At 40.6% G+C, this 26188-nt stretch overlaps 1 protein-coding gene and 1 long non-coding RNA gene across 3 annotated transcripts in view; one reads left to right on the top strand and one right to left on the bottom strand.

Moving 5' to 3' along the window:
• The window catches only part of UTP18 (UTP18 small subunit processome component), a 42407-nt gene that overhangs the window by 4872 nt on the left and 11347 nt on the right, over positions 1–26188 (top strand). For both annotated transcript variants that reach the window (XM_086686944.1, XM_025917062.2), the window contains exons 4-10: positions 2811–2878; positions 7004–7092; positions 8950–9075; positions 9175–9349; positions 14502–14602; positions 14835–14925; positions 19334–19457. In XM_086686944.1, the coding sequence (XP_086543070.1) occupies positions 2811–2878; positions 7004–7092; positions 8950–9075; positions 9175–9349; positions 14502–14602; positions 14835–14925; positions 19334–19457 (774 nt within the window). The remainder of the gene's footprint in view (positions 1–2810; positions 2879–7003; positions 7093–8949; positions 9076–9174; positions 9350–14501; positions 14603–14834; positions 14926–19333; positions 19458–26188) is intronic.
• LOC147574262 (uncharacterized) lies at positions 8913–23152 on the bottom strand. Its single transcript, XR_015244064.1, has 2 exons — positions 23004–23152; positions 8913–9132 (listed from the first exon to the last, which is right to left on the bottom strand). It is a non-coding gene; the product is annotated as an uncharacterized LOC147574262 (long non-coding RNA).

Here is a 26188-nt window from a genome sequence, read left to right as displayed (position 1 = left end):
TGAGCCATCAGCCCAGAGCGTGACGCGGGGCTCGAACTCACGGACCGCGAGATCGTGACCTGGCTGAAGTCGGATGCTTAACCGACTGCGCCACCCAGGCGCCCCTAGAGCCTACTTTTAAACAAATAAATGAAAATGAAAATTTTTATTTGTATTGACAACTTTTTTTTATATATTCATATAGGTTCATTGTATTACTCATTTTTTTAAAGTAGGTTTATTGTATAATTTACATAAAGCGAAATTCATCGTTTTAAAGTACCTTTTTATGAATTTTGTTAAACACATATGGTAACGTAAATACCACAACAACTAGGATAGGGAATCGAGATACAGAATATGGCCATCACCCCAGAAAGTCTTATATCTCCTTGTAGTCCACCCTCTCTCAACTTTTTTTTTTTTTTTAGAGGGAGAGAGTGAACAAGGGAGAGGGACAGAGAGAGAGAGAGAGAGAGAACCTTAAGGAGAAGGACGGAAAGAGAGCATCGTAGGAATGCTCCACACTGAGGGTGGAGCCCGAAGGAGAGCTAGATCCCACGATCCTGGTATCATGACCTGCGCTGAAATTGAGTCAGTTGCTCATCTGACTGAGCCACCCAGACACCCCTCTCCTCAACTTTTAATTCTCTAGCCCCTGACAACCACTGATCTGTTTTCTGTTCTTATAGATTTGCCTTTTCCAAAATGTCACATAAGTGAAATCATACAGTAGATCGTCTTTTGAGTCTGTTAAATTCATTTAGTAACTCTGTTTTAAATATTACATTTTTCAGCTTTGGAGAAGGTCTTTTCAGCTTGAGACCTTTTGTTCTGGTTTGTTCCTACTTTCCCTTTTGTTATGTTTATAATTCCTTTAAATACTTAAATATGTTTGTATTGGCTATTTCAAAGTCCTTGTATGCTAATTCTGTCACGCTGTCATTTCTGTGTCTTCCTATTGACTGATTTTTTTTCTGGTCATGGTTCATGCTTTTCCTCTTCTCTGCGTGTTTAGAAATTTTGATTGGATTTTTGGCAGTGTGAATGTTGGTCAGTGTCTGGGTTTTGGATTTTACTTTTAATATTATTGAATGAGTATTTATTTTGAGGAGAGAGAGGGAGAGAAAGAGAGTGAGTGAGCAGGAGAGGGGCAGAGAGAGGGAGAGAGAGAATCTTAAATAGGCTCCGTGCAATCAGCACAGAACACGATGAACTGTTAAGATCATGAGCTGAGCTGAAATCAAGAGTCAGACGCTTAACTAACTAAGCCACCCAGCGCCCCATATTTTTTTATGTTTTTATTTTCATTTTTTTATTTTTACTTAAAATTTTTTTTAATGTGTATTATTGAGAGACAGATGCAGAGTGTGAGCAGGGGAGGGGTAGAGAGAGGGAGAGACATAGAACATGAGGTAGGCTCCAGGCTCTGAGCTGTCAGCACAGAGCCCGACGCAGGGCTCCAAGTCACAAACTGCAAGATCCTGACCTGAGCCGAAGTTGGTCACTTAACCAACTGAGCCACCCAGGCACCCCCATATTTTTTTAGGTTTTTAAAGTATTTATTTAAGTAATCTCTACACCTAATGGGGGACTCAAACTCACCACCCTACGTTCACAGTTGCATGCTCTACTGACTTAGTGAGCCAGGCGCCCTGAGTGAGTGCTTTTAATGGGTTTGTCTTGGTGGACAATTAATTGGCTTGGAGATCAGTTTGATCCTTTCAAGGTTTTTTTTTAGCTTGTTTGTAGAGTAGCATTTATTCTAGGCTGGTTTAGCTCCATTTTTAAGGTATGACCTCTCTGCCATCTCTACTGAATGCCCTGAATTTTCAATAAGGACCTTCCCTTGATGGGTTGGAACTCAAGTGTCTCATCTCTGGTGTTGTGCAACTTACAGCTCCGTGGTAGTTCTTTGCCTGACCTCATGGAGTTTCATCCTGTGAATGTGCAGCTTATTATTCAGCAAAAATATCTGTGGACCCCTGTGCAGATTTTTGGAGCTCTTTTTTTTCTTCTGTCCACTGCCCCTCAAATTCCAATTTTCTTAGCTCCTCTTAAGTCTGACTTTTTCTCATTGGTTCTGTGCCAGGGTCTCACAAAATTGTCTTCAGGGTAAAATTCCTGGGATAGAAGGGCTCACCTTGTTATTTCCTTCCTCCCAGGGATCACAATCCTTTGTTGCCTGTTGTCCAATCGGAAAACAGTTTCATATATTTTGTCTAGTTTTTTAGTTTATGGCCAGTAGGCTGAGTTTGGTGGCCTTGTCTATATTTCTGCATTAAACAATTAGAATGATTCTCTGCATTCTTCCCAAAACCAGCCCTTTAGAATATGCTTCTCATGCTTCTCTTTAAACTTACTTTTTCCAGAGTGAAATGCTCCAGTTTTATTCAAAGGATATGTTGATTGTGTTTTGTATGTTCTTACCAACCTGGTCATTTTCTTTCAGATGTGTTTTATCAAGTACTCTATTACTGTAGCATTGGTTTGTAATCACAAAGAGCTTTTACTTTGTCCCAAGATCTGAGATGCATTGATATGAGCAAGTGAGCAACCATGTAACTAGATGAAAGTAACTAACAAATATGTATCCAGGTGTCCTATATCTGAGAGTAGTTTATATGGTTAGGGAGGTTTATGAAAGTTTCCTGAAATAAGTAAGTTGGGACTACTCTGTGTGAGTTGCCCTTTTGTTCTTAAAGATAATTTCCTTGGCAGAGATTCTATACATGCTCTAACGGGTGAGCTAATGTATACCATTTAAATGTCTCAAGCTCTGTGAACATTCATTAGTTGCCACAGAATTTCATTTTTGTGTTTTTGCTTAGATTCCAGCATGCCATGGGAGGAGTACCTGCCTGGGCAGAGACTAAGAAGCGGAAAACATCTTCAGATGGTGAGTATTGATATTTCTGTTTAAGTTAGTAAATAAGCCTCTGTTCCTGTTTTGTTATTTGAGCTTTCTCATGAGGCTCGTTAAAACCTGGTGTTTCAAATATATATATTTTTTTCCCTGAAATGTCTGGTTTCGAAGTCTGCCATTTCTCTGAGGGAAGCCTTTTCACAATAGCGTAAGACTCATTTTATCATGTGTTCTCTATAGTATGGACAGTAACTGATGAATTTTATGTTTCATTTTCAACAGAACTGTATTACATTATGGGGTTAAGGAAAGATGACTGTTATTCTTCATTCAGAGCCCCTTCTGAAGACATTGGCAGCTAATCTAGCTTTCTACCAGGAAATGGGATATCTAGGGAGCACATGTCAGGTCAGGCCCAGATGATTAGTCACTTTGTAAAAACCTATTTTTCAACTCCAGGTTTTAAGTTTGGTTTGAACCATAATTGCTCTCTCCTTTTTAGATCCTTGAGTTTAGAGATTATAAATATGGATGGCTTACCAAGATTTGATTTGTGTGCTTGGAGTTACACATTTTAGACTTGGAATTGACTTTGGAAATCCTTTAGGGAGTCCAGAGTATATTCTCCCTCATAACGTAGGAGCTCTTTCCTTAGCATCCTTGATTTCTGATGAGCTTTTGTTCGATTGCCATCACCTCCCCCCCCCCCCACTTCCTCCCCACCCCCCGCTTCCAGTCCTAATGATACTCCAGTACAGGGAGCCCATATAAAGATCCAGCTTTCTGTAATTCTGTTAGAAAACTCAATCTGTTATTAAGTCAGAATTTACCTTCTGATTTCCAGCCAGATACTTTTAGAGGTTGAAGGAATCTTAGTGATACAGCCTGACTTTATCCACAATGAGAATCTTCTCTACAGCATCTGTTAGATGGTAATTTAGTCTCTGCCTAAACATGTCAGATAATGTACTCTTTACTGGACTGTTTTTTCCCCTTTAAGAACTAACTGTTAGAAATTTTTCCAGTTTTGGGGCACCTGGGTGGTCATTTGGTTGAGTGTCTGACTCTTGATTTCAGCTCAGGTCATGATCTCATGGTTTGTCATTTCAAGCCCTGAGTTGGGCTCTGTGCTGACACCACAGAGCCTGCATGAGATTCTCTCTCTTCCTCTCTCTGCATCTCCCCCCCCCCCGCCCCCCCCTGCCCTGGGAACATGCTCTCTCTCAAGATAAATACTTAAATTTTTTTTTCCTTGGTGCCTGGGTTGCTCAGTCAGTTAAGCATCCGACTTTGGTTCAGGTCATGATCTCACAGTTTGTAGGTTCGAGCCCCCCATTGGGCTCTGTGTGAACAGCTCAGAGCATGGAGCCTGCTTCAGATTCTGTGTCTCCCTTTCTGTCTGCCCCTCCCCCATTCATGCTCGCTCTCCCTCTCTCTCTTTCTCTCAAAACTCGAATAGTAAAAATTTTTTTTTTAAATAATAAAATTTTTGCCCCAATTTTGAAATTTACCTCCTTATACTCTGTAGTTCTACTCTTTAAAAGTGTACAGTAGGGGCGCCTGGGTGGCGCAGTCGGTTAAGCGTCCGACTTCAGCCAGGTCACGATCTCGCGGTCTGTGAGTTCGAGCCCCGCGTCAGGCTCTGGGCTGATGGCTTGGAGCCTGGAGCCTGTTTCCGATTCTGTGTCTCCCTCCCTCTCTGCCCCTCCCCCTCATGCTCTGTCTCTCTCTGTCCCAAAAATAAATAAACGTTGAAAAAAAAAATTAAAAAAAAAAAAAAATAAAAGTGTACAGTTTAAAAAACTTACAAATAAAAGTATGCAGTGTTTCTTATCTCTACTTAATGTAAAACTGTTGTTATTGGAGAAATGTATTTTCAGGTTTGTTTTTTAACAAGTTTCACACCTCTTATCTTTTAAACTTTTTTTGCGTTGAATGATTTCTACACCCTTGGTCACCAGTTTGCCCGTCTAGATGAAATGTAATTTTATTATCCATTTTAGAATGCTGCATTCATAGAATATTTTAGATAAGGTTATGGTAGCTGTTGAAACAGAAAACCTCCCAGATCTCAGGAGATTAATCCACTGGAAGTTTTTTTCTCATGCATGTAAAATTTCAGAGGTGAGAAGGGGATAGTGTCCTTCAGGGACCCAAGAGGTTCTGTCAACTACACGCTGGGTTTTTCAAAGTTGCCCAAGAGGTTGACATCCAAGCATCTTACAGGGGAAGAGTGAGCAGCTCATCCCAAAGAGATTTTTATTGGCCTGTCTTGGAAGAGGTACATGATACCTTGACTTAGATTTAATTGGCCAGAGCTCAGTCACATTGCCATACTAAGTGGAAATGTAATTTGTCTTTGTGCCCATAAAAAAAAAAAAAAAAAAAAAAGAAAAAAAAAAAAGAAATGGGTTAGGTCAGCAATTAGCCAGTCTGCTACCATCTGGGATATCCCAGCCTTATACCTTTCCTTTATAGATGAGGGGAGTGAGATTCAAAGAGGTTCAAAGACTTGTCCAAGGTATACTTCTTACTGGCACAGTGATAACTAGACCCCATCGTCATGGTTGTCCCAACACGTTATTTTTATTGCTAAATACTACATTGGCTATCTTTAAAAGAGTAGTACTCTTCTCTTTAAACATAATTACAATATTATTGTCATAGACTTTCAAAATTTAGCAACAGTAATTCCTTGATACTATGGATTGTTTTATTGTTGCTGTTTTGTTTGTTTATTTCCTCCCCCCACCACCCAGATCATTGTAGCTTGCTTTGTATCCTGCTTGGTCTTCACCATGCTTTTGAATCTGGCCTGATGTCGTTTTTTGTTAAGTTTTGGAAATTCTTCTCGACTGCCTTTTCAAACATTGTTTCTGTTCCAGTCTTCCTTTTCTTCTGGGATACCAATTACATGTATATTAAATGTTTTTATTTTTTTAAACATGTTGTGTCATTTTTCCCCCTGCATTTTCTGACTTTTTTGCTTTCTGTACCTTAGTCTGGATATTTTTTTCTGATCCGTTTTCCAGACCACTGATTGTCCCTCCATCTAATTTTTATATATTGTTAAAAATGACCACTGGGATCTTAATTTTAACTACTGTATATTTTAGTTCTAGAGTTTGCATTTGGTTCTTTTTTTAATAGTCCATTTCTCTGGTTCAAGTCTGAATATTGTCTTTCATTGTTTTTGAACATACTAAACATATTCCTTTAGAAGTTTGTGTCTGAAAATCTGTTATCTAGATCTCCTATGGAGATTGTCTGTTATTCCTTAGGTTTTCATTCAAGTTACTTTATGTTGTCATTATTGACCTAGTTGTATTTCATTGAGTGTTGACACTGTGTGTGAAAGAATACTATTGTTTAATAAGAGGATGAGGATATCTTTCTCCAGAGAATTTGTATGTTTGTTTCTGGGTAGAGGCTGGGTAAGGGGCACTAGCAGTCCCAAGCATCTCCAGTGAGAGATTGTAAGGATTCAAAGCTGGGTTTCAGTTTATGGAGGATTTTCTTATGATTCTTTAATTTCACCCTTGATCCTTGGTGTATGTAGCCTTTTATGGCCCCATGCTGAAGCCTGGTGGTTTATTAGACTCCCTTCAGAACCTCAGAGGGCTTTTAGTGCTGGTTTTTGCCCTTATCCCCATGAGTGTTTTGGAACTATTGCCCAGCTTCTTGGCTCTCTTTGCTAGAATCATCAGGAAAAAAGCAGCCCTGTTAGGTCTCTTTGAAGTTCTGATACACAATTTGCTGACCTTGATCTCTCCTACAACTAAAAGTGTTAATCTTTTTTCATGTGAATTAAGCTAGATCTGCTGTCTACCTTATTGCCAATTTGGCTGTAATTGTGAATTGTCCTTTTTAAATTGAATACTGACTTTTATTTTTTTCCATCCTGTTTTAGTCACTGTGAATGTGTACCTTTCATTCCAGAGTCAGGCTTTTATTTTGACCATATAATTGAATTCTCTGTCATCCCCCCACCCTCAAATTTATTTTGCTGTTTTACTTTTACTAATAGCAGCTTAAATAAAGGGATTGAGATTGGAGGCTGGAGTGGGGGGGAATTGAAGTTTGGAATGCAGATGTTTGCGGAAGGTACTGGCATCTCATTGATTCTAAAGATCAGCCTTGTGGGTTTGTTTGACTTAGATGAAAGTGAAGAGGATGAAGATGATTTGTTGCAAAGGACTGGGAATTTCATATCCACATCAACCTCTCTTCCTAAAGGAATCTTAAAGGTGAGAGTTGGTGAAGTTGGGTCTCTCCCGCCCAGTGTGCTTCCTGTTACAAACATATGGATTCGTGTTATCTGTGGGATTAAACGTGTTGCTGTTATTTATTTTGCAGAAATGGTCAAGAAGATTAAATTATATCCCCAGGGATCTTTTGAAAGTTGTATTTGATTTCTCCTTTTGGGTTTCTCTTCATTTCCACGGGCACTAGCTTGGTTCCTGCCCTGTCCTCTCTTGCTTCGTGACTGGTTTCCCACTTCACTTTATTCTTCATTTAGTAGGAGCCAGGGGGGTCTTCAAAAAATGAAACCTCAGTCTTGTCACTTTTCCTTGCTTTTTGAAAACTTCTGAGTTCTTTATCACAGTCTACACTGCCCTTCATAATCTCGCATCTGCTTACGTCTGAAACTTCATGTTAGAAGTTTTCCCCTTATTTCCTACCCAAGTTCCCTAGGCCTTCTTTCTGTTTCTTAAACATGCCAAATGCTTTTTTGCCTCACACCTTCACTCTTCCTCCTGAGTGTCTGTTCTTTAAATACTGCTGGTGGCCAATCGATTTGTACCTTCCTCGTTAGATGACACTTACATCCTTCCTGGCTAGCTTGTCTGAAGTGGTCTGTGTTAATTACTTTCCAACTCATCACTGTATCTAACTTGTTCGTGGCAGTAACGACATGCCTACCCAACACAGTGCTTAAGTTAAGTGTCTGTTAAATGACCAGATCTGTCTCTGCCATAGGTATTTTTCCCCATTATAAAATGGTGGCATGCTTTAGTTGGGGGAGGGAACCCTATTATGGCAAATCACTAGGAGACAGAGATTGTGTTTCCCCCCACCTTGTGAAGACAATTCATTCAGCTCTTCATATGGTAAATTTACCTCCAGTGAAAATGCAGTTACATAAAAATCTAACTTCATTTGTTACAAACAAAACATCCATATAGTAATTGCTTTATTTTTTGTATAATTGAGTTTTTAAAAAAATGTTTAATTATTTTGAGAGCGAGCTAACAGGGGAGGGGCAGAGAGAGGGAGGGAGAGAATCCCAAGCTGACAGCACAGAGCTTGATGTGGAGCTTGAACTTAGGAATCGTGAGATCATGACCTGAGATGAATTCAAGAGTCAGACGCTTAACCGACTGAGTCACCCAGGTGCCCCAGGATCATCGCAGCTTTAAACTAGTAACCCTGTTGGGGCGCCTGGGTGGCTCAGTTGGTTAAGTGTCCGACTTCAGCTCAGGTCATGATCTCACAGTTCATGAGTTCAAGCCCCACGTCGGGCTCTGTGCTGACAGCTCAGAGCCTGGAGCCTGCTTCGGATTCTGTGTCTCCCTCTCTGCTCCTGTCCTGCTCACGCTGTGTCTCTCAAAAAGTGGATGAATGTTAAAAAAAAAAAAAAAAATAGTTTAAACTAGCAACCATGTATGCTGAGAGGAGAACATAAGGTGTCCATGCCAACCATAGAACCGTGGGGATGATTACATAGTGCCTCTTATTTTGTGCCATGATTGCAAAGATGCTAGAGTAACGTTAGACGTTACTCTAGTAGACGCTAGAGTTTTAAGTAAAATACCCCTGGAAGTCAAAGTTTCCTAACCTTTATGAGTATATCATGAGGAAATGACTGTATCCTGGTGCTCTAAGACCATAACGATTTTATCCCCTCACTTGAAAGATGGTAAAAATGGATCACTGCATAGTAGAATGACTTGCTAGTTGGTAGAGCTGGGGTCTTCTGGTTACCGTTCCAGTGCACTTTGTTCCATGTTATAAGCTATGTTACTGTGTTTTTCCTCCATGCTTTGAAGAAGGTAATGTCACCCCATTTGAATTGATAAAATTCCAGCTTTATTTTTCCCCAGATAAAGAATTGTCAACATGCTAATGCAGAACGTCCTACTACAGCCAGGATTTCGTCTGTGCAATTCCATCCTCGTGCGCAGGTTGTGATGGTTGCTGCTCTAGATAATGCCATATCGCTGTTTCAGGTATGCATTTTTACATGAAAAACTTGTAGTGAGACGTATTGACTCCCAGGATACAGTCTGTGGAAATAACCAAAAGGAATGTTTTGCATTTCCTTATAGGTTGATGGAAAAACAAATCCTAAAATCCAGAGCATCTATTTGGAAAAGTTTCCAATCTATAAGGCTTGTTTTAGTGCTAATGGAGAAGAGGTTTTAGCCACGAGTATCCACAGCAAGGTTCTTTATGTTTATGATATGCTGGCTGGAAAGTTAATTCCTGTGCATCAAGTGAGAGGTAAGGTTTCTATTGAACAGGCAGCCGGTCACACACCTTCCCTGCCAGCCCACGACTGAGTTCACTTAACAGAATTTACAACCACTTCTTTCCCATAGGATTCTTAAAAAGAGTGCCATTAGTTTGGTATTTGGGAAATGTTATTGTGTTGAGATGATACATTTGAATGAAAATAGGGAACTTTTTATTGAGCACTTACAGGAAAATCATAATTTGGAAACATATGTCCCCCAGACCAGAAAAGCAGTTGCAAATACTTGGCTATAAAGTTAGCAATTTATGCAGCTGAAAGAGCCTGGGAGCTAGAAAACCTGAGTTCCACGTCCTCGGATAAACTTTCTCCTCTCTGGTAGTCAGGAAATTTGGATACGCTTCTTGTTCTTCCAGTGTCTGTAATAGATTTTTGGTTTACGTTTAAAAGAAATAAAGCATTATTTTTGGAGGTTGTGATGTATTTTAAAGACTATTTAAAAAATCTTTTAGGTGAAAATTTATCTTCCTCTGCCTTACCCATTCTTCCCCTGCATGCCCCGACCCACATCACCACAAAATGCAGTGATGCAGTCATGAACCCTCTGTGAACTTTGGTTTCCCTCGTAGTGAGGTTGGCTGCGTTAGCATTTTAAGTCTTGAGAGGTGGTGCGAACAGCGCTGTGGCTCCATGACCATCTCCTTGTTAGACTGTGTGTATGTTTGGGGCTGTAAAGGACCAGGGTGGCTCTGTGTAGTCTTTTTTCTACCAATGGTTCCAAGTGAACAAGGCCAGCTTTAGAAACATTTATGGTGTTTGTGTTCAGTGTTCCCAGTCTTTTGTTTCCTAAGTTTCCAGACACCTTCAGTGGATTCTTAGTTTAAGAATGCTTTAAACCAGTGGTTCTCAGACATTAATGTGCATATGAATTACCTGGGGATCTGGTTAAAGTGCAGATTGTGGTTCTGTGGGTCTGAGGTGGGCCTGATTCTGCATCACTCACAAGCTCTTAGTTGATGGTGCTGGTGCTGGTCCATGGACCTCACTTTGAGTTGAAAAGCCTTAAATAGTCCCCCCATGTTGTAGCAGAAAACAACACGTAGTGTTAGTGTTTTTACTTATTATTCCACTTATGAAAAGGAGTGGGCTTTTGTCCATCCTTGCCTTGCATCCTCTTGGGAAAAGCAAGCCCAGGGTTGGCCCACATGTAGTTAGTGATGGCTACTGTGGATCTGCTGGTGCACAGGAGTGTGGATCTGACCACTAACTTTCTTCTAAGACGTGACATTTATCTTTTGCTCTCAATATTTCCCCTCCTCTTTCCTCAGTAAGCATAACTTGGCGCATTAATGGTGATAATGATAAATTAAACTTTTTTTTTTTTTTTTTTTTGGTGGGGTTGGTTGTTGAACACTGTTTTCAGTCTATTACTATAAAACTGTAAATAACTCAAGAAACTAAGGACACTAGAATTAGAAAAATCGCTGACTGGTTAGAATGTGCAAACTTATGCACCTCAGAACTCTTTCATTGTGTTTTTTTTTTATTATCTTTTTAATGTTTATTTTTGAGAGAGAGAGACAGAGCGTGAGCAGGGGAGGGGCAGAGAGGGAGGGAGACACAGAATCTGAAGCAGGCTCCAGGCTCCGAGCCATCAGCACAGAGCCCAACGTGGGGCTTAGACTCACAAGCTGTGAATCATGCCCTGAGCCAAAGTTGGACGCTTAACCGACTGAGCCACCCAGGCGCACCAAACTCATTCACTGTCTTAAATGCAAGCTTGAAAAATGAAGAATGCAGAATTGGTGCATTCTGAAGAATTTTGAATTGATAGTTCCATTAACTGATGGGGTTCATAATGTCGGGTCCACGGACTCTCAAAATTCTGATAGAATTCAGGGGTATGTAAAATCAGATGGGAAAAACATTACGTCTTTATTTTCACTAACCTATAACTGAAGTTTAGCATTTCCTTCAGTTATGAAAGTTTTGAACAACTGTTATTTTGAGGGGGGAATCATACGCTTCACGAGACTGACACACAAAAATTTTGAGAACCCCAGATTACTAGTTCAGATTCCAGAAACCGTTTCTGTTGAGTCATTTATAAGGGTAATTCTTATGAGAGATATCTTGTTCCAGGTAAACGCATAAGGAATTTGACAATTTGGGAATTAAATTAGTTGGTCAGGCAGCCATTTTGATTCTTTCTTTGAAATAGAGGGTCCTAAATATTGAAAGATACTTTTTAAAAAAATTTTTATTTTATTTTGTTTTTTGTTTTGTTCTTATTTTAATTCCAGTTAACATACTGTGTTATATTAGTTTCAGGTGTACAATACAGTGATTCAGCAGTTTGATACATCACCCTGTGCTCATCACAGGTGCACGTCTTAATCCCCATCACCTATATCACTCCCTCCCCTCCCCTCTGGTAGCCTTCAGTTTGTTCAAAAGAGATAATTTTTTATAAGCTCCTAAATTAGCACCTGCCACATGGTAAATGCTCAGTGGTAACTGCCGCCATTGTTTGGAGCAGCATATCATTTATCTGATGACCGATCACAGCGAAGTCCACTTTCCATCCTGTGGAATTTGGCACTATTATAATTAAATTGGCCTTTTCTTTTCTTATCAGTTGCTTATTAGTTGACCTAAAAATCTCATTCACAGATCTATAAAAAGATTTATATCTGACACCTTTAAAGCATCGTATCTTCTTTCTCAAGGCCATGTTATAAATTTTATCTGGTTTCTATTTTTGGAAGGTTCACCATTTGTAAGAAGCAATTGCAGTATTGATATTAGCATTTATTATCACTTTTTTTGAGGTTAAAATTAAAGTACTGTATACATATAGCTAGTATACTGCAAGTTTTGGATGAAAATATGGTTGTGTTTCTTATTTTTCCAATTAATTGCTAAAGCAGCTACCTATCCTTATTTGTTCTAAGTCCAGTATTTCCTTCTGGAAGACACTCCCCTCTCCTGAATTCCCTCAAAACAGCAAGCTTACTCAGGCTAAATGCATAAGATCTTCTAGCCACCTATGTAATGAGCCCGCTGGCACTTTGCCACACTGGGTTTCTCTGCACAGTATGAGGGAACTTTGTTCCCTGTTGCTCTGATGATACATATGCAGTCCATATCCTTCCATGGTCTGGTGGCCCTCAGCTGTAGGCTTTTTAGTTTTCTCTTGCATTTCTTCCGCCCAGTTTTGTGTCAGTAGGATTGGGTCTGGGGGGGAAAGGGTTCCGCCTGCAGCCTCACACTGTGCTAGAATCAGCCTCCCTCCCTGTTTCATCATGTAATGGTATTTTCCTTCTGTTTAGAGCTGTTTCTGTCTACAGTAGTCAGAACCTAAAGTTTGCCCAGATTTGGGGATGAAATGACCCTAGGTAGGAATAGGTTCATAGTTAAGAAGACTGGTCATACCTAGCAGGAGTAACTCCAGTAATTGGAAATATGTGTCTGGATTGATTTCCATCAAGGAATATAGGGTATAGTCTGTGGAGGCAGGATTAGAGTAGGAGGCCCAGTTTGTAGGATTGTAAACCATCTGAATAAAGACTGTTAAAAGGGTAGAAGTGGTCTGTGGGAGCTTGCTAAACCAGCATTTTCTGGTAGGGGAACAAGGGTCTTCACTAGGTTTTTCTAAATTTATTTATTTTGATTAATGTTTTAATTTAGCAACTTTAAAACATGTTTTTCATTTTATTTTATTTATTTTTGAGAGAGACAAAGTATGAGCTGGGTGCAGAGAGAGAGGGAGACACAGAATCCGAAGCAGGCTCCAGGCTCTGAGCTGCCAGCACAGAGCCTGATGCCGGGCTCGAACTCACGGACCGTGAGATCATGACCTGAGCTGAAGTCGGATGCTCAACCAACAGAGCCACCCAGGCGCCCCTCATTTTGTTTATTTTAGAGAGAGAAAAAGTGTGAGCCGGGGAGAGGGGCAGAGGGAGAAGGAGAGAGAATCTCAGGCAGACTCCATGCTCAGTGTAGAGCCTGATGTGAGGGTCAGTCCCACAACCATGGGGTCATGACCTGAGCCTAAATCGAGTTGGATGTGTAACTGACTGAGCCACCTAGGTGCCCCAAACATTTTTTTAAATAATTTTTTTTGCGGGGGGTGGTGCTTGGGTGGCTCAGTTGGTTAAGCACCCAACTGTGGCTCAGGTCATAATCTCACAGTTCATGAGTTCAAGCCCCACATCAGGCTCTGTGCTGATAGCTCAGAGCCTGGAGCCTGCTTCCAATTCTGTGTCTCCTCTCTTTCTCTCTCAAAAATAAATAAATATTAAAACGATTAAAAAATAATATTTTTTTGACTAAACGATACATTCAAATGTACAAAAATCCAATACATAGGAAAGAGCAGACGTGAAAAGTCTACTCTGCTCTATCCCCCTGGGCACTTGCTTCCCTTCCCCCAGTTGTACCTATTCTTTAGGTATCCTTTCTATTAGGCACTTTTTTATTAAGTTTGTTCACCAAGCAGTCTTGTCGGAAAGAGTCTCTTGAATGGGTAATCTGAATCTTTTAGGCATGGAAAAGGAACATGTCCCTTTGTAAATAAGTAAATTGAGACTCTGGTTTATATACTTAGCTCATGTGGTTTGGTTACCTGAGTCACATTTTGAGAAGCTGATCGACCCTTGAATACAACGACACTTCGTGGTTTTCTCTTTTCCTTTTTGGAATCACAAAGTTAAGGACTGGACTCATTCATCATGGGATGTTTAGTAGGTGGCCAACAACTAGTTTCTATATGTTACTATGTTTTAGCAGTCTCTGATGTCTGTGTATTTCTCTTCTGGTAATGAACTTTGTGAGAAAGAAGTATAATTTATCCTTTTAGTTAATTACAGATGTCACTGTGTACATTTGGAAAATTAGTTGTTATGTTTACTGTTTGGAGAGCTGAATCTCTAGCCTGTCATTCAAATGGTGAATGTTAACCAAGACAGAGAAGAAAAGTGAGCATTTTGTAATGACCTTATACTTGGGTCATACTCAATGATGCATGGGGTCAGACTTCTTCAGAGTCTGAGCCTAGCTTTTTTTTTTTTTTAGTTTGAGGCACTCTTTATTTTAGGAGGTAAGGAACTCTCAGTTGCTAGTGAAAGATAATGTTACTGAAAACCATATTAATCCTTATTGATTCATCTCCTCTCTTAGGCTTGAAAGAGAAGATAGTGAGGAGCTTTGAAGTCTCTCCAGATGGGTCCTTCTTGCTGATAAATGGTGTCGCTGGATATCTTCACTTGCTGTCAATGAAGGTGAATGCTTATTGGTGGTTGCTTGTTCTTTTAGGATAAGACGTTAGTGGAGGGATGGTCTTGAATCATCTCAAGCAGAGGGCAACAGTAGGACTTGGGGAGAACTTTTGACTATAGGGAAAAACAAAGTCAAATAGGTATAACAAAACAGACCTACATTGTTTTTATTCCCAGTGTGATTCTTCTGTGTACCGCCTAACAATTTGATAAGTAATGTTTGTTGTTTTTTCAGACTAAAGAACTGATTGGCAGCATGAAAATTAATGGAAGGGTTGCAGCATCCACGTTCTCTTCAGATAGTAAGAGAATGTATGCCTCTTCAGGTGGGTTAATTGACATGATCATCTAAAGCTTTTCTGAAGCTTTGGATATGTTTCATTTCAGATTTAACCAAAAACAGTGCTTGATTTTAGACATTTTTTTGTTAGTAAGAAAGTAATTTTTTATTTTTAGGATTGTCATTGCCATTTGCCTTTTTTAAAAAAAAAATTTTTTTTTTAACGTTTATTTTTATTTTTGAGAGTGAGAGAGACAGCGTGTGAACAGGGGAGAAGCAGAGAGACAGGGAGACACAGAATCTGAAGCAGGCTCCAGGCTCTGAGCGGTCAGCACAGCACAGAGCCTGATGCAGGGCTCCAACTCACAAATCATGACCTGAGCTGAAGTTGGCCGCTTAAATGACTGAACCACCCAGGCGCCCCCCATCTGCCTTCTTATTTACTGACTAGTGATCGTGAAGGGCTACACATTTAACATGCTAGCATGTTAACGGTGAGGGGCCGGGACTCCTGGGTGGCTCAGTAGGTTAAGCATCCGACTCTTGATTTCGGCTCAGGTCACGATTTCACGGTTCATGCTGACACTGCAGAGCCTGCTTGGGGTTCTGTCTCTCCCCCTCTTTGCTTGTTCCCCGCTTGCACTCACACGCTTGCGTGCGCGCTCTCTCTCTCTCTCTCTCTCTCTCTCTCTCTCTCTCAAAATAAATAAACAAACTTAAAATAGTGAGGGGCTAACCATATTTAACCATGTTAACATGTTAGGGGAGAAGATGGGAAGAAAACGCTTATTTAAAAAATGATTCATTCTCAGACTTCCTTTCTTTTTGAAAGTTACTTAACAATCATTACCCTTTTTCTTTTAACAGTACCTTTTCACTTGGATAATGTCTTGAATGTTCTTCATAATTGATTGAAAACAATTCAGAGCTCACCCTCTGACATTTCTGTGGTGCAGTTGGCCAGCTGTCAGTCATCCTTGACAGACTCTAATCTTGCACTTTCCTGCTCTTCTGCCTTTCTGATCATCCTGTGCCTTTTTGGACTCTTGCTCCCTTTCCCACAGGATCTTGGGGCCATCCTAATCTCAGTGTAGCTCGTGCTGCTGGGTAGGGGGAGGCATCAGGGTGGTTGTGTCAGTACTTACTCTGCAATCTCTGTGGGGCCTTTTTGCAGAATTTTTGCTATACCTCAGCTAAGAGCACTTGATAATATAGCATTAGTTTTTTTGTTGTTGTTTTTTTGAGGTGTAATGTGACATATAACATTAAATTAGTCAGGTGTGCAGCATAATGATTTGATATTTGTATATGTTGCAAAATGATTACCACATTGTCTGGTTATCTGTCACCACACATAGTTAATTTTTTTCTTGTGATGAGAACTTTCAAGATCTACTCTCAGCAGCTTTCAAATAGGTAGTTCTGTGTTATTAACTATAGTCACCATGCTGTAAAGTACATCTACTTGACTTACAACTGGATTAAAAAGTTTTAAAAGCTTTTTTTAAAAAAAGGATTAACATTGGCGTTAACTTTTGTTTAATTTTTGTTGTGTTTCTTTTTTCCTTTTTTTTTTTTTTTTTAATTTATTGTCTGATAACATGCAGTGCAGTATTAGTTTCAGGAATAGAATTCAGTGATTCATCACCTACATACAACACCTGCTCCTCATCACAACAAGTGCTCTCCTTAGTACCCAGCACCCATCTAGCCCATCCCCCAGCCACCTCCCTCTATCAACCCATAGTTCTCTGTCATTAAGAGTCTCTTGTGGTTTGTTTCCCTCTCTTCTTCCTCCCCCTTCCCATATGTTTATCTGTTTTGTTTCTTAAATTCCACATGAGTGAAATCAGATGGTATTTGTTTTTCTCCTATTGACTTATTTCACTTAGCATAATACCCTAACTCCATTTACGTCATTGTAAATGGCAAGATTTCATTCTTTTTGATGGCTGAGTGATAGTCCAGTATGTGTGTGTATGTGTATGTATGTATATGTGCACACACACACACACACCCCATATCTTTATTCATCAGTCAGTGGACATTTGGGCTCTCTCCATAGTTTGGCTGTTGATAATGCTCCTATAAACATTAGGGGGTGCATGCACCCCTTCGAATCTGTGTTTTTGTATCCTTTGGGTAAATACCTAATAGTACAATTGCTGGATTGTAGGGTAATTGTATTTTTAGTTTCTTGAGGAACCTCCATACTGTTTTCCAGAGTGGCCACAGCAGTTTGCATTCCCACCAACAGTGTAAGAGGGTTTCTCTTTCTCTGCATCCTTGCCAACATCTGTTGTTTCCTGCATTGTTAATTTTAGCCATTCTGACAGGCGTGAGGTGATATTTTGTGGTTTTCATTTGTATTTCCATCATGATGAGTGATGTTGAGCATGTTTTCATGTGTCTGTTAGCCATCTGGATGTCTTCTTTGGCAAGGTGTATATTCAAGTTTTCTGCCATGTTCTGTTTTTGTCCTAGAATCAAACTTTCACAAAGTTGAGTTACTCACATTTGTATTTTTTTAATCAACTATTGTCGTAATAGATTTCATGAGAGGTAAGGAATAAATACTGGTTCAGAGTGATGTTCCTAATGTAATGGCCCTTGGATCCTGGGGGGCCAGAGTCGGGGAGAAGAGGTGGAGGGTCAGAGATACTGAAATTTGGTATGTGAATTAGGTGCAGATGTGAAGTATTTACAGAATTGGTCATGATTGTGGAGGTCTTATTTTCTATAACAAAGGTCCTGTAAAAGCAGGGAGACGAGTAATCAAAAGTCCAGCTTTGGTAACATCTAGATGACCTTCCTGCCATCAGTCCCTTCTCTTCCCATTTTAGTGTGTTGCTAGCTGGGCTAATCTGTAAATGCTTTCCTTTATCGTAACATTACTGTACAGGCAAACACAAAGAATTTCATGTTTGACCTTGTTCAGTTTTTCCAAATATATTTTATTACTGCTTAATCTAAACCTTTATGCCAGCCTGGAAAATCTTTGTCAAGGAAATATTTGAAACAGTGAGATTAACTGAATTCTCATTGGGAGGAGAAGAGTATAGAAAAGTGAACTTTAGCACAATATCCGCAGGAAAGACAGAGATGAAATGGGTGAGTGAGGAGACACTTTTGAGATGAGTGTAGGATCATTATACAAATCTGTAAATGGGGAGCCTGGGTGGCTTAGTCAGTTGAGCATCTGACTTCCGACTTGGGTCATGATCTTGCGGTTTGTGGGTTCAAGCCCCACATTGGGCTCTCTGCTGTCAGTGCGGAGTCCGCTTTGGATCCTCTGTCCCCCTCTCCCCATGCTCCTCCCCCTCCCTCTCAAAAATAAATAAAGATTAAAAAAAAAAATCTGTAAATGGGTATGAAGAAGACAGTGATCATCAGTATCGTGCTTATAGGAGAGAGAAAAAAAGAATAAGGACTGATTTTGGCAATAGTCCTTTCTTTTTATTTTTTAAAGTTTACTTATTTTTTTTAGTAATTCCTTTACTCAGTGTGGGGCTCAGAACCATGATCCCTGAGATCAAGAGTTGCATGATCTTCTGACTGAGCCAGCCAGGTGCCCCGATGGTCATTTCCATCATGAAAATATTGGTGTTCTTTTCACGTTTAACATCCTCCTTGATCTTACCCACATTCTTCTTTCTCTAAACTATTTGTGCTTGTTGCTCACAGTTAGTGTTTCTTATCGTTTAAGTGACTTGGTAATAGATACGCTGTATGTATCATAAATTATAAATTTCTTGTGGTCTGGGTCAGTTTATTTTCTGCTTTCTCTGTCATTGCCATCATCATCAGTTTGATATATTAATCAACTTACCCTACAAATAGGTGCTCTGCCTATTGATGGATATTGGAACTTATGATAAGTATTTTGTTTTTTGTTATTTTAAGTTTTTTGCTCTAATAACTCATCTGAGTGAAATGTAGAAGTTCTGTCTGAAAGCTCAACTCAAGCCAAGAGTTTGTGGTTTTCACTCTTAAAGATACTGTTTATTAATGGCTATTTGAGGATGCATTTTCTACATGTAGAAATGTATACAAGGAATCCTTTTAGGCCAGTTTTCTAGACCTAGGACATTTATAGGGAGTTTTTGTTTGTAGTCCCTTGTACTGTTAAAGTGGGGCTAAGAGGGGGTGCGCCTGGGTGGCTCAGTCAGTTAAGCGTCTGACTTCAGCTCAGGTCATGATCTCACAGTTCATGAGTTCGAGCCCCACATTGGGCTCTGTGCTGACAGCTTAGAGCCTGGAGCCTGCTTCAAATTCTACGTCTCCCTCTCTCTCTGCTCCTCCCCTGCTCATGCTCTGTCTCTCCTTCAAAAATAAATAAAAACATTTAAAAAAAAATAAAAAAAAATAAAGTGTGGCTAAGAATGAATGGTCATTTCACTTGACTTTCAAGTTTAAAGCAACATTAACCAAACCCTTTTGGCTCTTTCTTTCAGGCGATGGGGAAGTTTATGTTTGGGATGTGAACTCTAGAAAATGCCTTAACAGATTCGTTGATGAAGGCAGTTTATATGGATTAAGCATTGCCACATCTAGGAATGGACAGTATGTGGCTTGTGGGTAGGTAAAGAGAGGTTCTTATAACCTTAATCCCATTGTACTAATGAGAAAATATTAAAGAATTGAATATACTGCATGATGCTTAAGTGGTTTTGTTTATAAACTGTTCAGTAATAGAAAATCAGTAGACCCAGTTTTTTTTGCATTCTTAATGCAGTGTTTAGTAATGGTGGTTTACCAGCTCTTTATCAAAGAAATATAGGACTACTTTATATCACTGTAGTTTTTCTTATATTTGAAATATTCATTTGATCACATCAAGTTTTCTTGCTGTTTTAGTTTTCTTGCCATTGACAAGGATACAGAACAAGTTAAATTTGAAGATACTTAAGGCATAGTTTTTTTTTTTTAATTTTTTGTTTAATCTTTATTTATTTTTCAACGTTTATTTATTTTTGGGACAGAGAGAGACAGAGCATGAACGGGGGAGGGGCAGAGAGAGAGGGAGACACAGAATCGGAAACAGGCTCCAGGCTCTGAGCCATCAGCCCAGAGCCCGACGCGGGGCTCGAACTCACGGACCGCGAGATCGTGACCTGGCTGAAGTCGGACGCTTAACCGACTGCGCCACCCAGGCACCCCTAATGTTTATTTATTTTTGAGAGAGAGACAGCGTGTGAGCAGAGGAGGGGCAGAGAGAGGGGGAGACAAGAATGCGAAGCAGGCTTCAGGCTCCGAGCTGTCCACACAGAGCCTGACGCGGGGCTTGAACTCACAAACTGAGAACATGACCTGAGCTGAAGTCAGACGCTCAAGCTACTGAGCCACCCAGGCGCCCCTTAAGGCATAGTTTTCTTTGTCTGGCTAGTGGTATAAAGCAAATATATGTTCCTTAGAAATACTGTTTGTTAATACTGTAGACACCTCGAAAATACCACCTAGAGCATGCTATTGTATTATCATTGGGAAAAAAATGGTTATTACACTCGGGAAAAGATGACGCTAATTCTCCTACTTGATTCTAAAGCTGCGTGGTGGGAGGAGGCATTGGATACATCTTACCTGTGTTTCTAAATCATCTTACCTACCAAATCACTCATTAGCACCTGTAACTTTAGAGCTTCCAACAGTGGCTTTTTATGACTTTCTTAGACTGGACACCACTCCAGTCAAATCCTCCCTGAGAGATGAAGCGGGTCTTACCATCTGGAAGCACAGCATATTCCCCATTCTTTTTTCACTTCATTCCCTTCAGGGTTAAAATTGGGAAACATGCCCACCACCATTTGAAAATTGGTCACCTTTGGGGCCTGGAGGAAGGGAAAGTGGGACCAGACTGTGGAGCTTGGAGACCCAGCCGAAATAAAGGCCTAGACGAAGGCCCCTCCCTGTCCTGTGTTCTCCCTAGTCACCACCCCTCTGACACCTGTAGGGAGGGCTGTCTCGGTGTGAGCCCAGCATTTGTGCAAAGTGTGTGCACTGTGGCAGCAGTCATGGTAAGCACAACTTCTGGGAATGAAGCTCCTTTAAAGCGAAGACTAGCATTGTCAAAATACTAATTTTGAGTAATTTTAAGCAGAACTGCCCAGAAATGATCTTCACTTAAATTTGTGAAGTTAGTGTTTTTCTGATCCTTGCCTTTTTTTTCTTTTCAAAATTCTATTTAAATTCTAGTTAGTTAGCGTACAGTGTAACATTGGTTTCAGGAGTAGAATTCAGTGATTGATCACTTACATACAGTGCCCAGTGCTCATCACAAGTGCCCTCCTCAGTGCCAATCACCTGTCTAGCCCATCCCCCACCCACCTCCCTCCATCAGCCCTCAGTTCTGTGTCTTTAAGAGTGTGATGGTTTAGGGCACCTGGGTGGCTTAGTTAAGCGTCTGACTCTTTATTTCGTTTCAAGCCATGATCTCACAGTTCATGATTTTGAGCCTGTGTCGGGTTCTGTGCTGGCAGTATGGAGCCCGCTTGGAATCCTTTCTCTCCCCCTCTCCCTGCCCCCCCCCCCCCATTTGCTGTCTCTCTCTCCAAAAAAAAAAAAAGTTCCTTCATGGTTTGTTTCCCTTTCTCTTTTCCCCCCTCCCATATCTATTTTGTTTCTTAAATTCCACGTGAGTGAAATCATATGGTATTTGTCTTTCCCTGATTGACTTATTTCACTTAGCATTATACACTCTAGCTCCATTCACGTCATTGCAAATGGCAGCATTTTATTCCTTTTAATGGCTGAGTAATACTTGATTATATATATGAATATATACACATACATGTATATACACTACACCTATTTTTTTTTAATGTTTTATTTTATATATAGAGAGAGCAAGTGAGAGAGTGAGCACGCAGGGGAGGGGCAGAGAGACAGGGACAGAGGATCCGAAGCAGGCTCTCTGGCTCTGCACTGACAGCAGAGAGCCCGATGCAGGGCTTGAACTTGCAAACTGTGAGATCATGACCTGACCTGTGACCTTAAGCCGAAGTTGGATGCTTAGCCAGCTGAGCCACCCAGGTGCCCCACACCACATCTTGTTAATCCATTTATCAGTTGATGGACATTTGGGCTGTGTCCATAGTTTGGCTACTGTTGATAATGCTGCTGTAAACATTGTGGTGCATGTGCCCCTTCGAAAAAGCACACCTGTATCCCGTGGATAAATGCCTAGTAGTGCAATTGCTGGGTCGTAGGGTAGTTCTGTTTTTTAACTTTCTGAAGAACCTCCATACTGTTCTCCAGAGTTTGCCTGTCTTTTTTGAATCACTTTCATTATTTTATTCATTGGGCCCTTTGAAGGACCCAAATAGGAAAAATCTAATACTAGTTTAAACTGATTTGAGTTGCCCTCAGTGTAATGGAACTCTGATGTGCTTGGTCCAAGAACATAATTAGGTTGTTATTGTTATACTTGTGAAGCAGGGCCTTAATCTTAGAAGAATTTCTGGAGTTATTAGGGAGGTTGGGGAAGAGTTACTGGTGGTGGAGAAGCCAGAGGCAGGAGAGGCAGAGCCCCACTGGTGAGGTGTTGGCTCCCTTTCTCTCCTTTTCTCCTCCCCTTTCTTCCCGTCTCTCTGCCTCTCTTCTCTCTGCCTCTCTTCTCTCTCTGCCCTCTCCCGCCCTCTCCCTCCTCCTGCTAGTACTGGTGTGAAACTCCTCTGTCTTGGCTCCTGCTGTTAGGAATTAACTCCTTTGATCTAAAAACTCATCTGTTTGTATCTGTTAATTCTTCTCATTCAGTGTCCTGACAGAAAGTAGATGCTTTCTTTGCTTTGCAGTTTTGCTCTGACAGAGCAGTAGGAAAGCTGAGTGTGCTGTAAATAGAGATCTCTTTTCACTTATATTACTGTTTTTTATGGCATCTGTTCCTGTAAGGAATGCTATATACTTTTAGAAAATTTGATGTTAATTCACACAACATCATTGTTAGAATGTACTTGGGAGATCTCTGGACTGTCCTTCATTCTATAGACAGGGACTGATGCTCTGAAGCATTCTGTCAGAGACCACTGAAAACATGGACAAGAGTGGGGTCTGGAGGCTTGTGGTCTTACTTTTTCAGGTGCAGTGCCTCTCTCACTCCACTGGGTGGAATCTGTGGTCAAATCGTACCTTTGCTGCATCTTCTGTAAATGCAGTAGTGTTCTGTGACTTCCTAGCTGGTCTGGAAGTCCATCAGTAAAAAAAAGAAATAGACATATGAACGTCCACTATATACAAAGCACTGTATATTGAAGAATGGGAAAGAGGTGTGACAGCCCTTTGTGTGCAGAGGCCCTTATGACCTCACCAAATTCAAATGACCTCATAATGTGACTTGGAGAATCTCCTTTGTTTTATTTTATTTTCTGTGCTTACCATGAGGAGATTGCCAATGTCTCCTGTTGCAGCTGTGGCACAGATCGCTAGCTTAGGCTCCTGCCTTTACTTGGGGTGCAAGCTACAAACCACTTTGGGGTCTTTGCATTTTGAGAATTTTAGGCGAACGCTATAGAAATATGCACTTTTGTATTTTCAGATCAAAGTCCTATCAGGTGATTAGAGATTTGTTGATTCTACTCTTCATCAACTTCTTATAAATATACAAAATTGTCTTTTTATTATGGTTCCCATTTAAATAATTTCAAACTTTGAATAATAATTAGAATAAAAAGATCGAGCACGAGCAGGAGAGGGAGAGAGAGAGAATCCCCAGCAGGCTCCGTACTATCAGCACACAGCCCAACATGGGGCTTGAACTCATAGACCATGAGGTCATGACCTCATGAAATCAAGAGTCAGATGCTTAACCAACTGAGCCCCCCAGGGGCCCCTTACTTGCAAATGTTTTCCCAGCATTTACCATGTGCCAAGAATTGTTGTTTTCCATATGTAATTATACACGTGTGTATGTGTGTGTATGTTAACTATACACATATTATGTGTGTGTACATATATTTTTCATATGTAAACTATTTCTCATTTTTTACTTCACAGTATAGGTCCTGCTGTCGCCACTTTACAGGTGGAGAAGGGCGAGGTACTGTGAGTTAAATTACTTGGTTAAGGTCACACAAATAGTAAGTGGTAGAGCCAACATTACAACCCACATCTGGCTACAAAGCCTGAGCTCTTAACCATGCTGCTGCCTTTTTTTAAAGGTGTACCTCTCTATATGTTCATGTTTTAAAATATATGAAGGTACAGTTACTAGGAGTTCTGCTAATTAAGAAATCTCACAAGAAGAACATTTATAGTCCAGTTTGTCTTGTGTATGAATCCTTTTGTGCCAATATATAATCCCTTTGGAAAGTCGGCTTCAACCATTCGGTGCTTCAGCTTTTACATAGCTTTATCTTTGATCTCTTTAAGTCTCTAAATGACCTTGGCTTGCTATTTCTCCTACTTAAATCTGGATTTTAAACCCTTAGCTTAAGACTTGCTTCAGGATTTTTGTGATTTCAGTAACCTCTCTGGGTTTGAAGAATGTGGGAGCTAGTCTTCTGTAACTTAAAGCTAAATAAACAAAAGTTTTTCTTTCATCTTTGTATGGTAGTCTGATCCTGCATGTCCATCATGGTAGCCACTAGCCACATGTGGCTAGTTCAATTTAAATTAATTAAAATAAAAATGTGTTCCTTTGTGACGCCAGCCACATTTTAAGTGTTCAGGAGCTGTGTGCATCTAGTGGCTTCCATCTAGGACGGTGCAGATACAGAGCATTCACACCGTCACAGAAAGGTGTAGACAGTACGAGTCCAATCTAGTCATTTGATCGGTAAGGAAACTGAGGCCTAAGAGTTGGGTAATTTTAGTTTTGTTTATTGGTTGTTACTCATTAAACTGATTATTGGTAGAGCTGGATCTGGAACGCAGCTCGTCTGGTTCTCAGTTCACTGTTCTTTCCACGCTGCCAGTCCCCAGATATTTGGATTTTATATTTAAAAAATACTGGATAATTCAGGACTCCAGAAAAATATGAAATTCATTAGGTTTTAGGGCCTGGAGTTAATAGTTCTTTTATTTTAACATTCCCATTGAACATATGAAGTGGGTTTCATTTTACTTCATCTAGAGAATCTTCAAGCCATAGATGTTTTACAATGTGAGGAAAACCTGTTTTATTCGGTGATGTGTTTCTGCCTTGGTTTTCTCATTTATAAAAACATTTACCATTTAGCTAGGGATTGTGAAGTAGTTAGTGGTCCCATGGTGGGGACACATGTATCCATGTACATCATGAGTCATCATGAGGTCTGCAGTTGAGATGGTATTTCTTAAGAGTGTAAGGAATACGGGTGCTTGGTAGGCTTAGTTGTTAAGCGTCTGACTTTGGCTCAGGTCATGATCTCATGGTTCATGAGTTTGAGTCCCACATTGGGTGAGCTCAAGCCCTGCTTCTCTCTCTCTCTCTCTCTCTCTCTCTCTCTGCCCCTTATTCACTTGCGCTTTCTCTCTCTCTCTCTGTCTCTCAAAAAATAAAAGACTGTAAGGAATGGTGAGGGCTGTTGTAAGGGCCATCAGGAGAGGTGTCATTGTAGGTATTGGCACTCCAGCTAAGCACTTGAGGGCCAGATAGGGTTCAGAGAAAGGCACGGCAGGAAGTAGAAAGGAAGGGTGTGGAGGTGAGAAAGTTCCGGTTTGGATTCTGAATGGAGTGCAGATGGATGACTCCTGTGGGCTTAGGCCACAAAGGAAAGCAAGAAGGGGACAACTTTTACCCTGTGTCGAAGAGTGTGGACATTATATTGAGTGGAAAGAGCAACCACCAAGGGTTTTTCCATAGAGGAGAATTGTGGTCACATCTGAATTTTAGGGTTTGAAGTAGATAATTCCCATTACAGCCTTTAGGGGGCAGCAGAGGTACAGGGAGCCTTGAAGTCATTGACATAACCTGGGTGGGACCATCACTGGGGACAGTGGGAGCGGGAATATGGGAGAGACAGGAAGTGATGTTGTGATGTATGTCATAGCTGCTTAGAAAATTGGGGTGGGAGAGAAGCAGTGACACTCTCAGGCTGCAGGCCTGAGTGGCCAGAAGAGTGGACTTGTCACTGTATGAAGAGAAGGAGGAGTGGTGTTGGGAGAGGTGCATTCATGTCTACAGGCAGGTAGAAGTGTGGTGTGGCATAAAGATGCTGATTTGGACGTGATAGGAGATGGGTGGCCCGTGGCCATAAATAAGGTGAGAGACATTAGAGGCAGGTGGCAAAGAGAACCTTGGGGTAAGAGTCCGTGGAGAAAGGGTAACTGAGAATGAGACTAAAATCGGTAGAGTTCAGTCTTAGAGAATTCAACAGAGGAGAGCATTTGAGTTC

Source organism: Puma concolor, chromosome E1 (assembly GCF_028749965.1).
Source record: "Puma concolor isolate L17-30 chromosome E1, mPumCon1.1.hap2, whole genome shotgun sequence".
Taxonomy (NCBI): domain Eukaryota; kingdom Metazoa; phylum Chordata; class Mammalia; order Carnivora; family Felidae; genus Puma; species Puma concolor.
The sequence above is the reverse complement of the archived record's forward strand: the minus strand, read 5'-3'. Positions and strand labels throughout refer to the sequence as shown.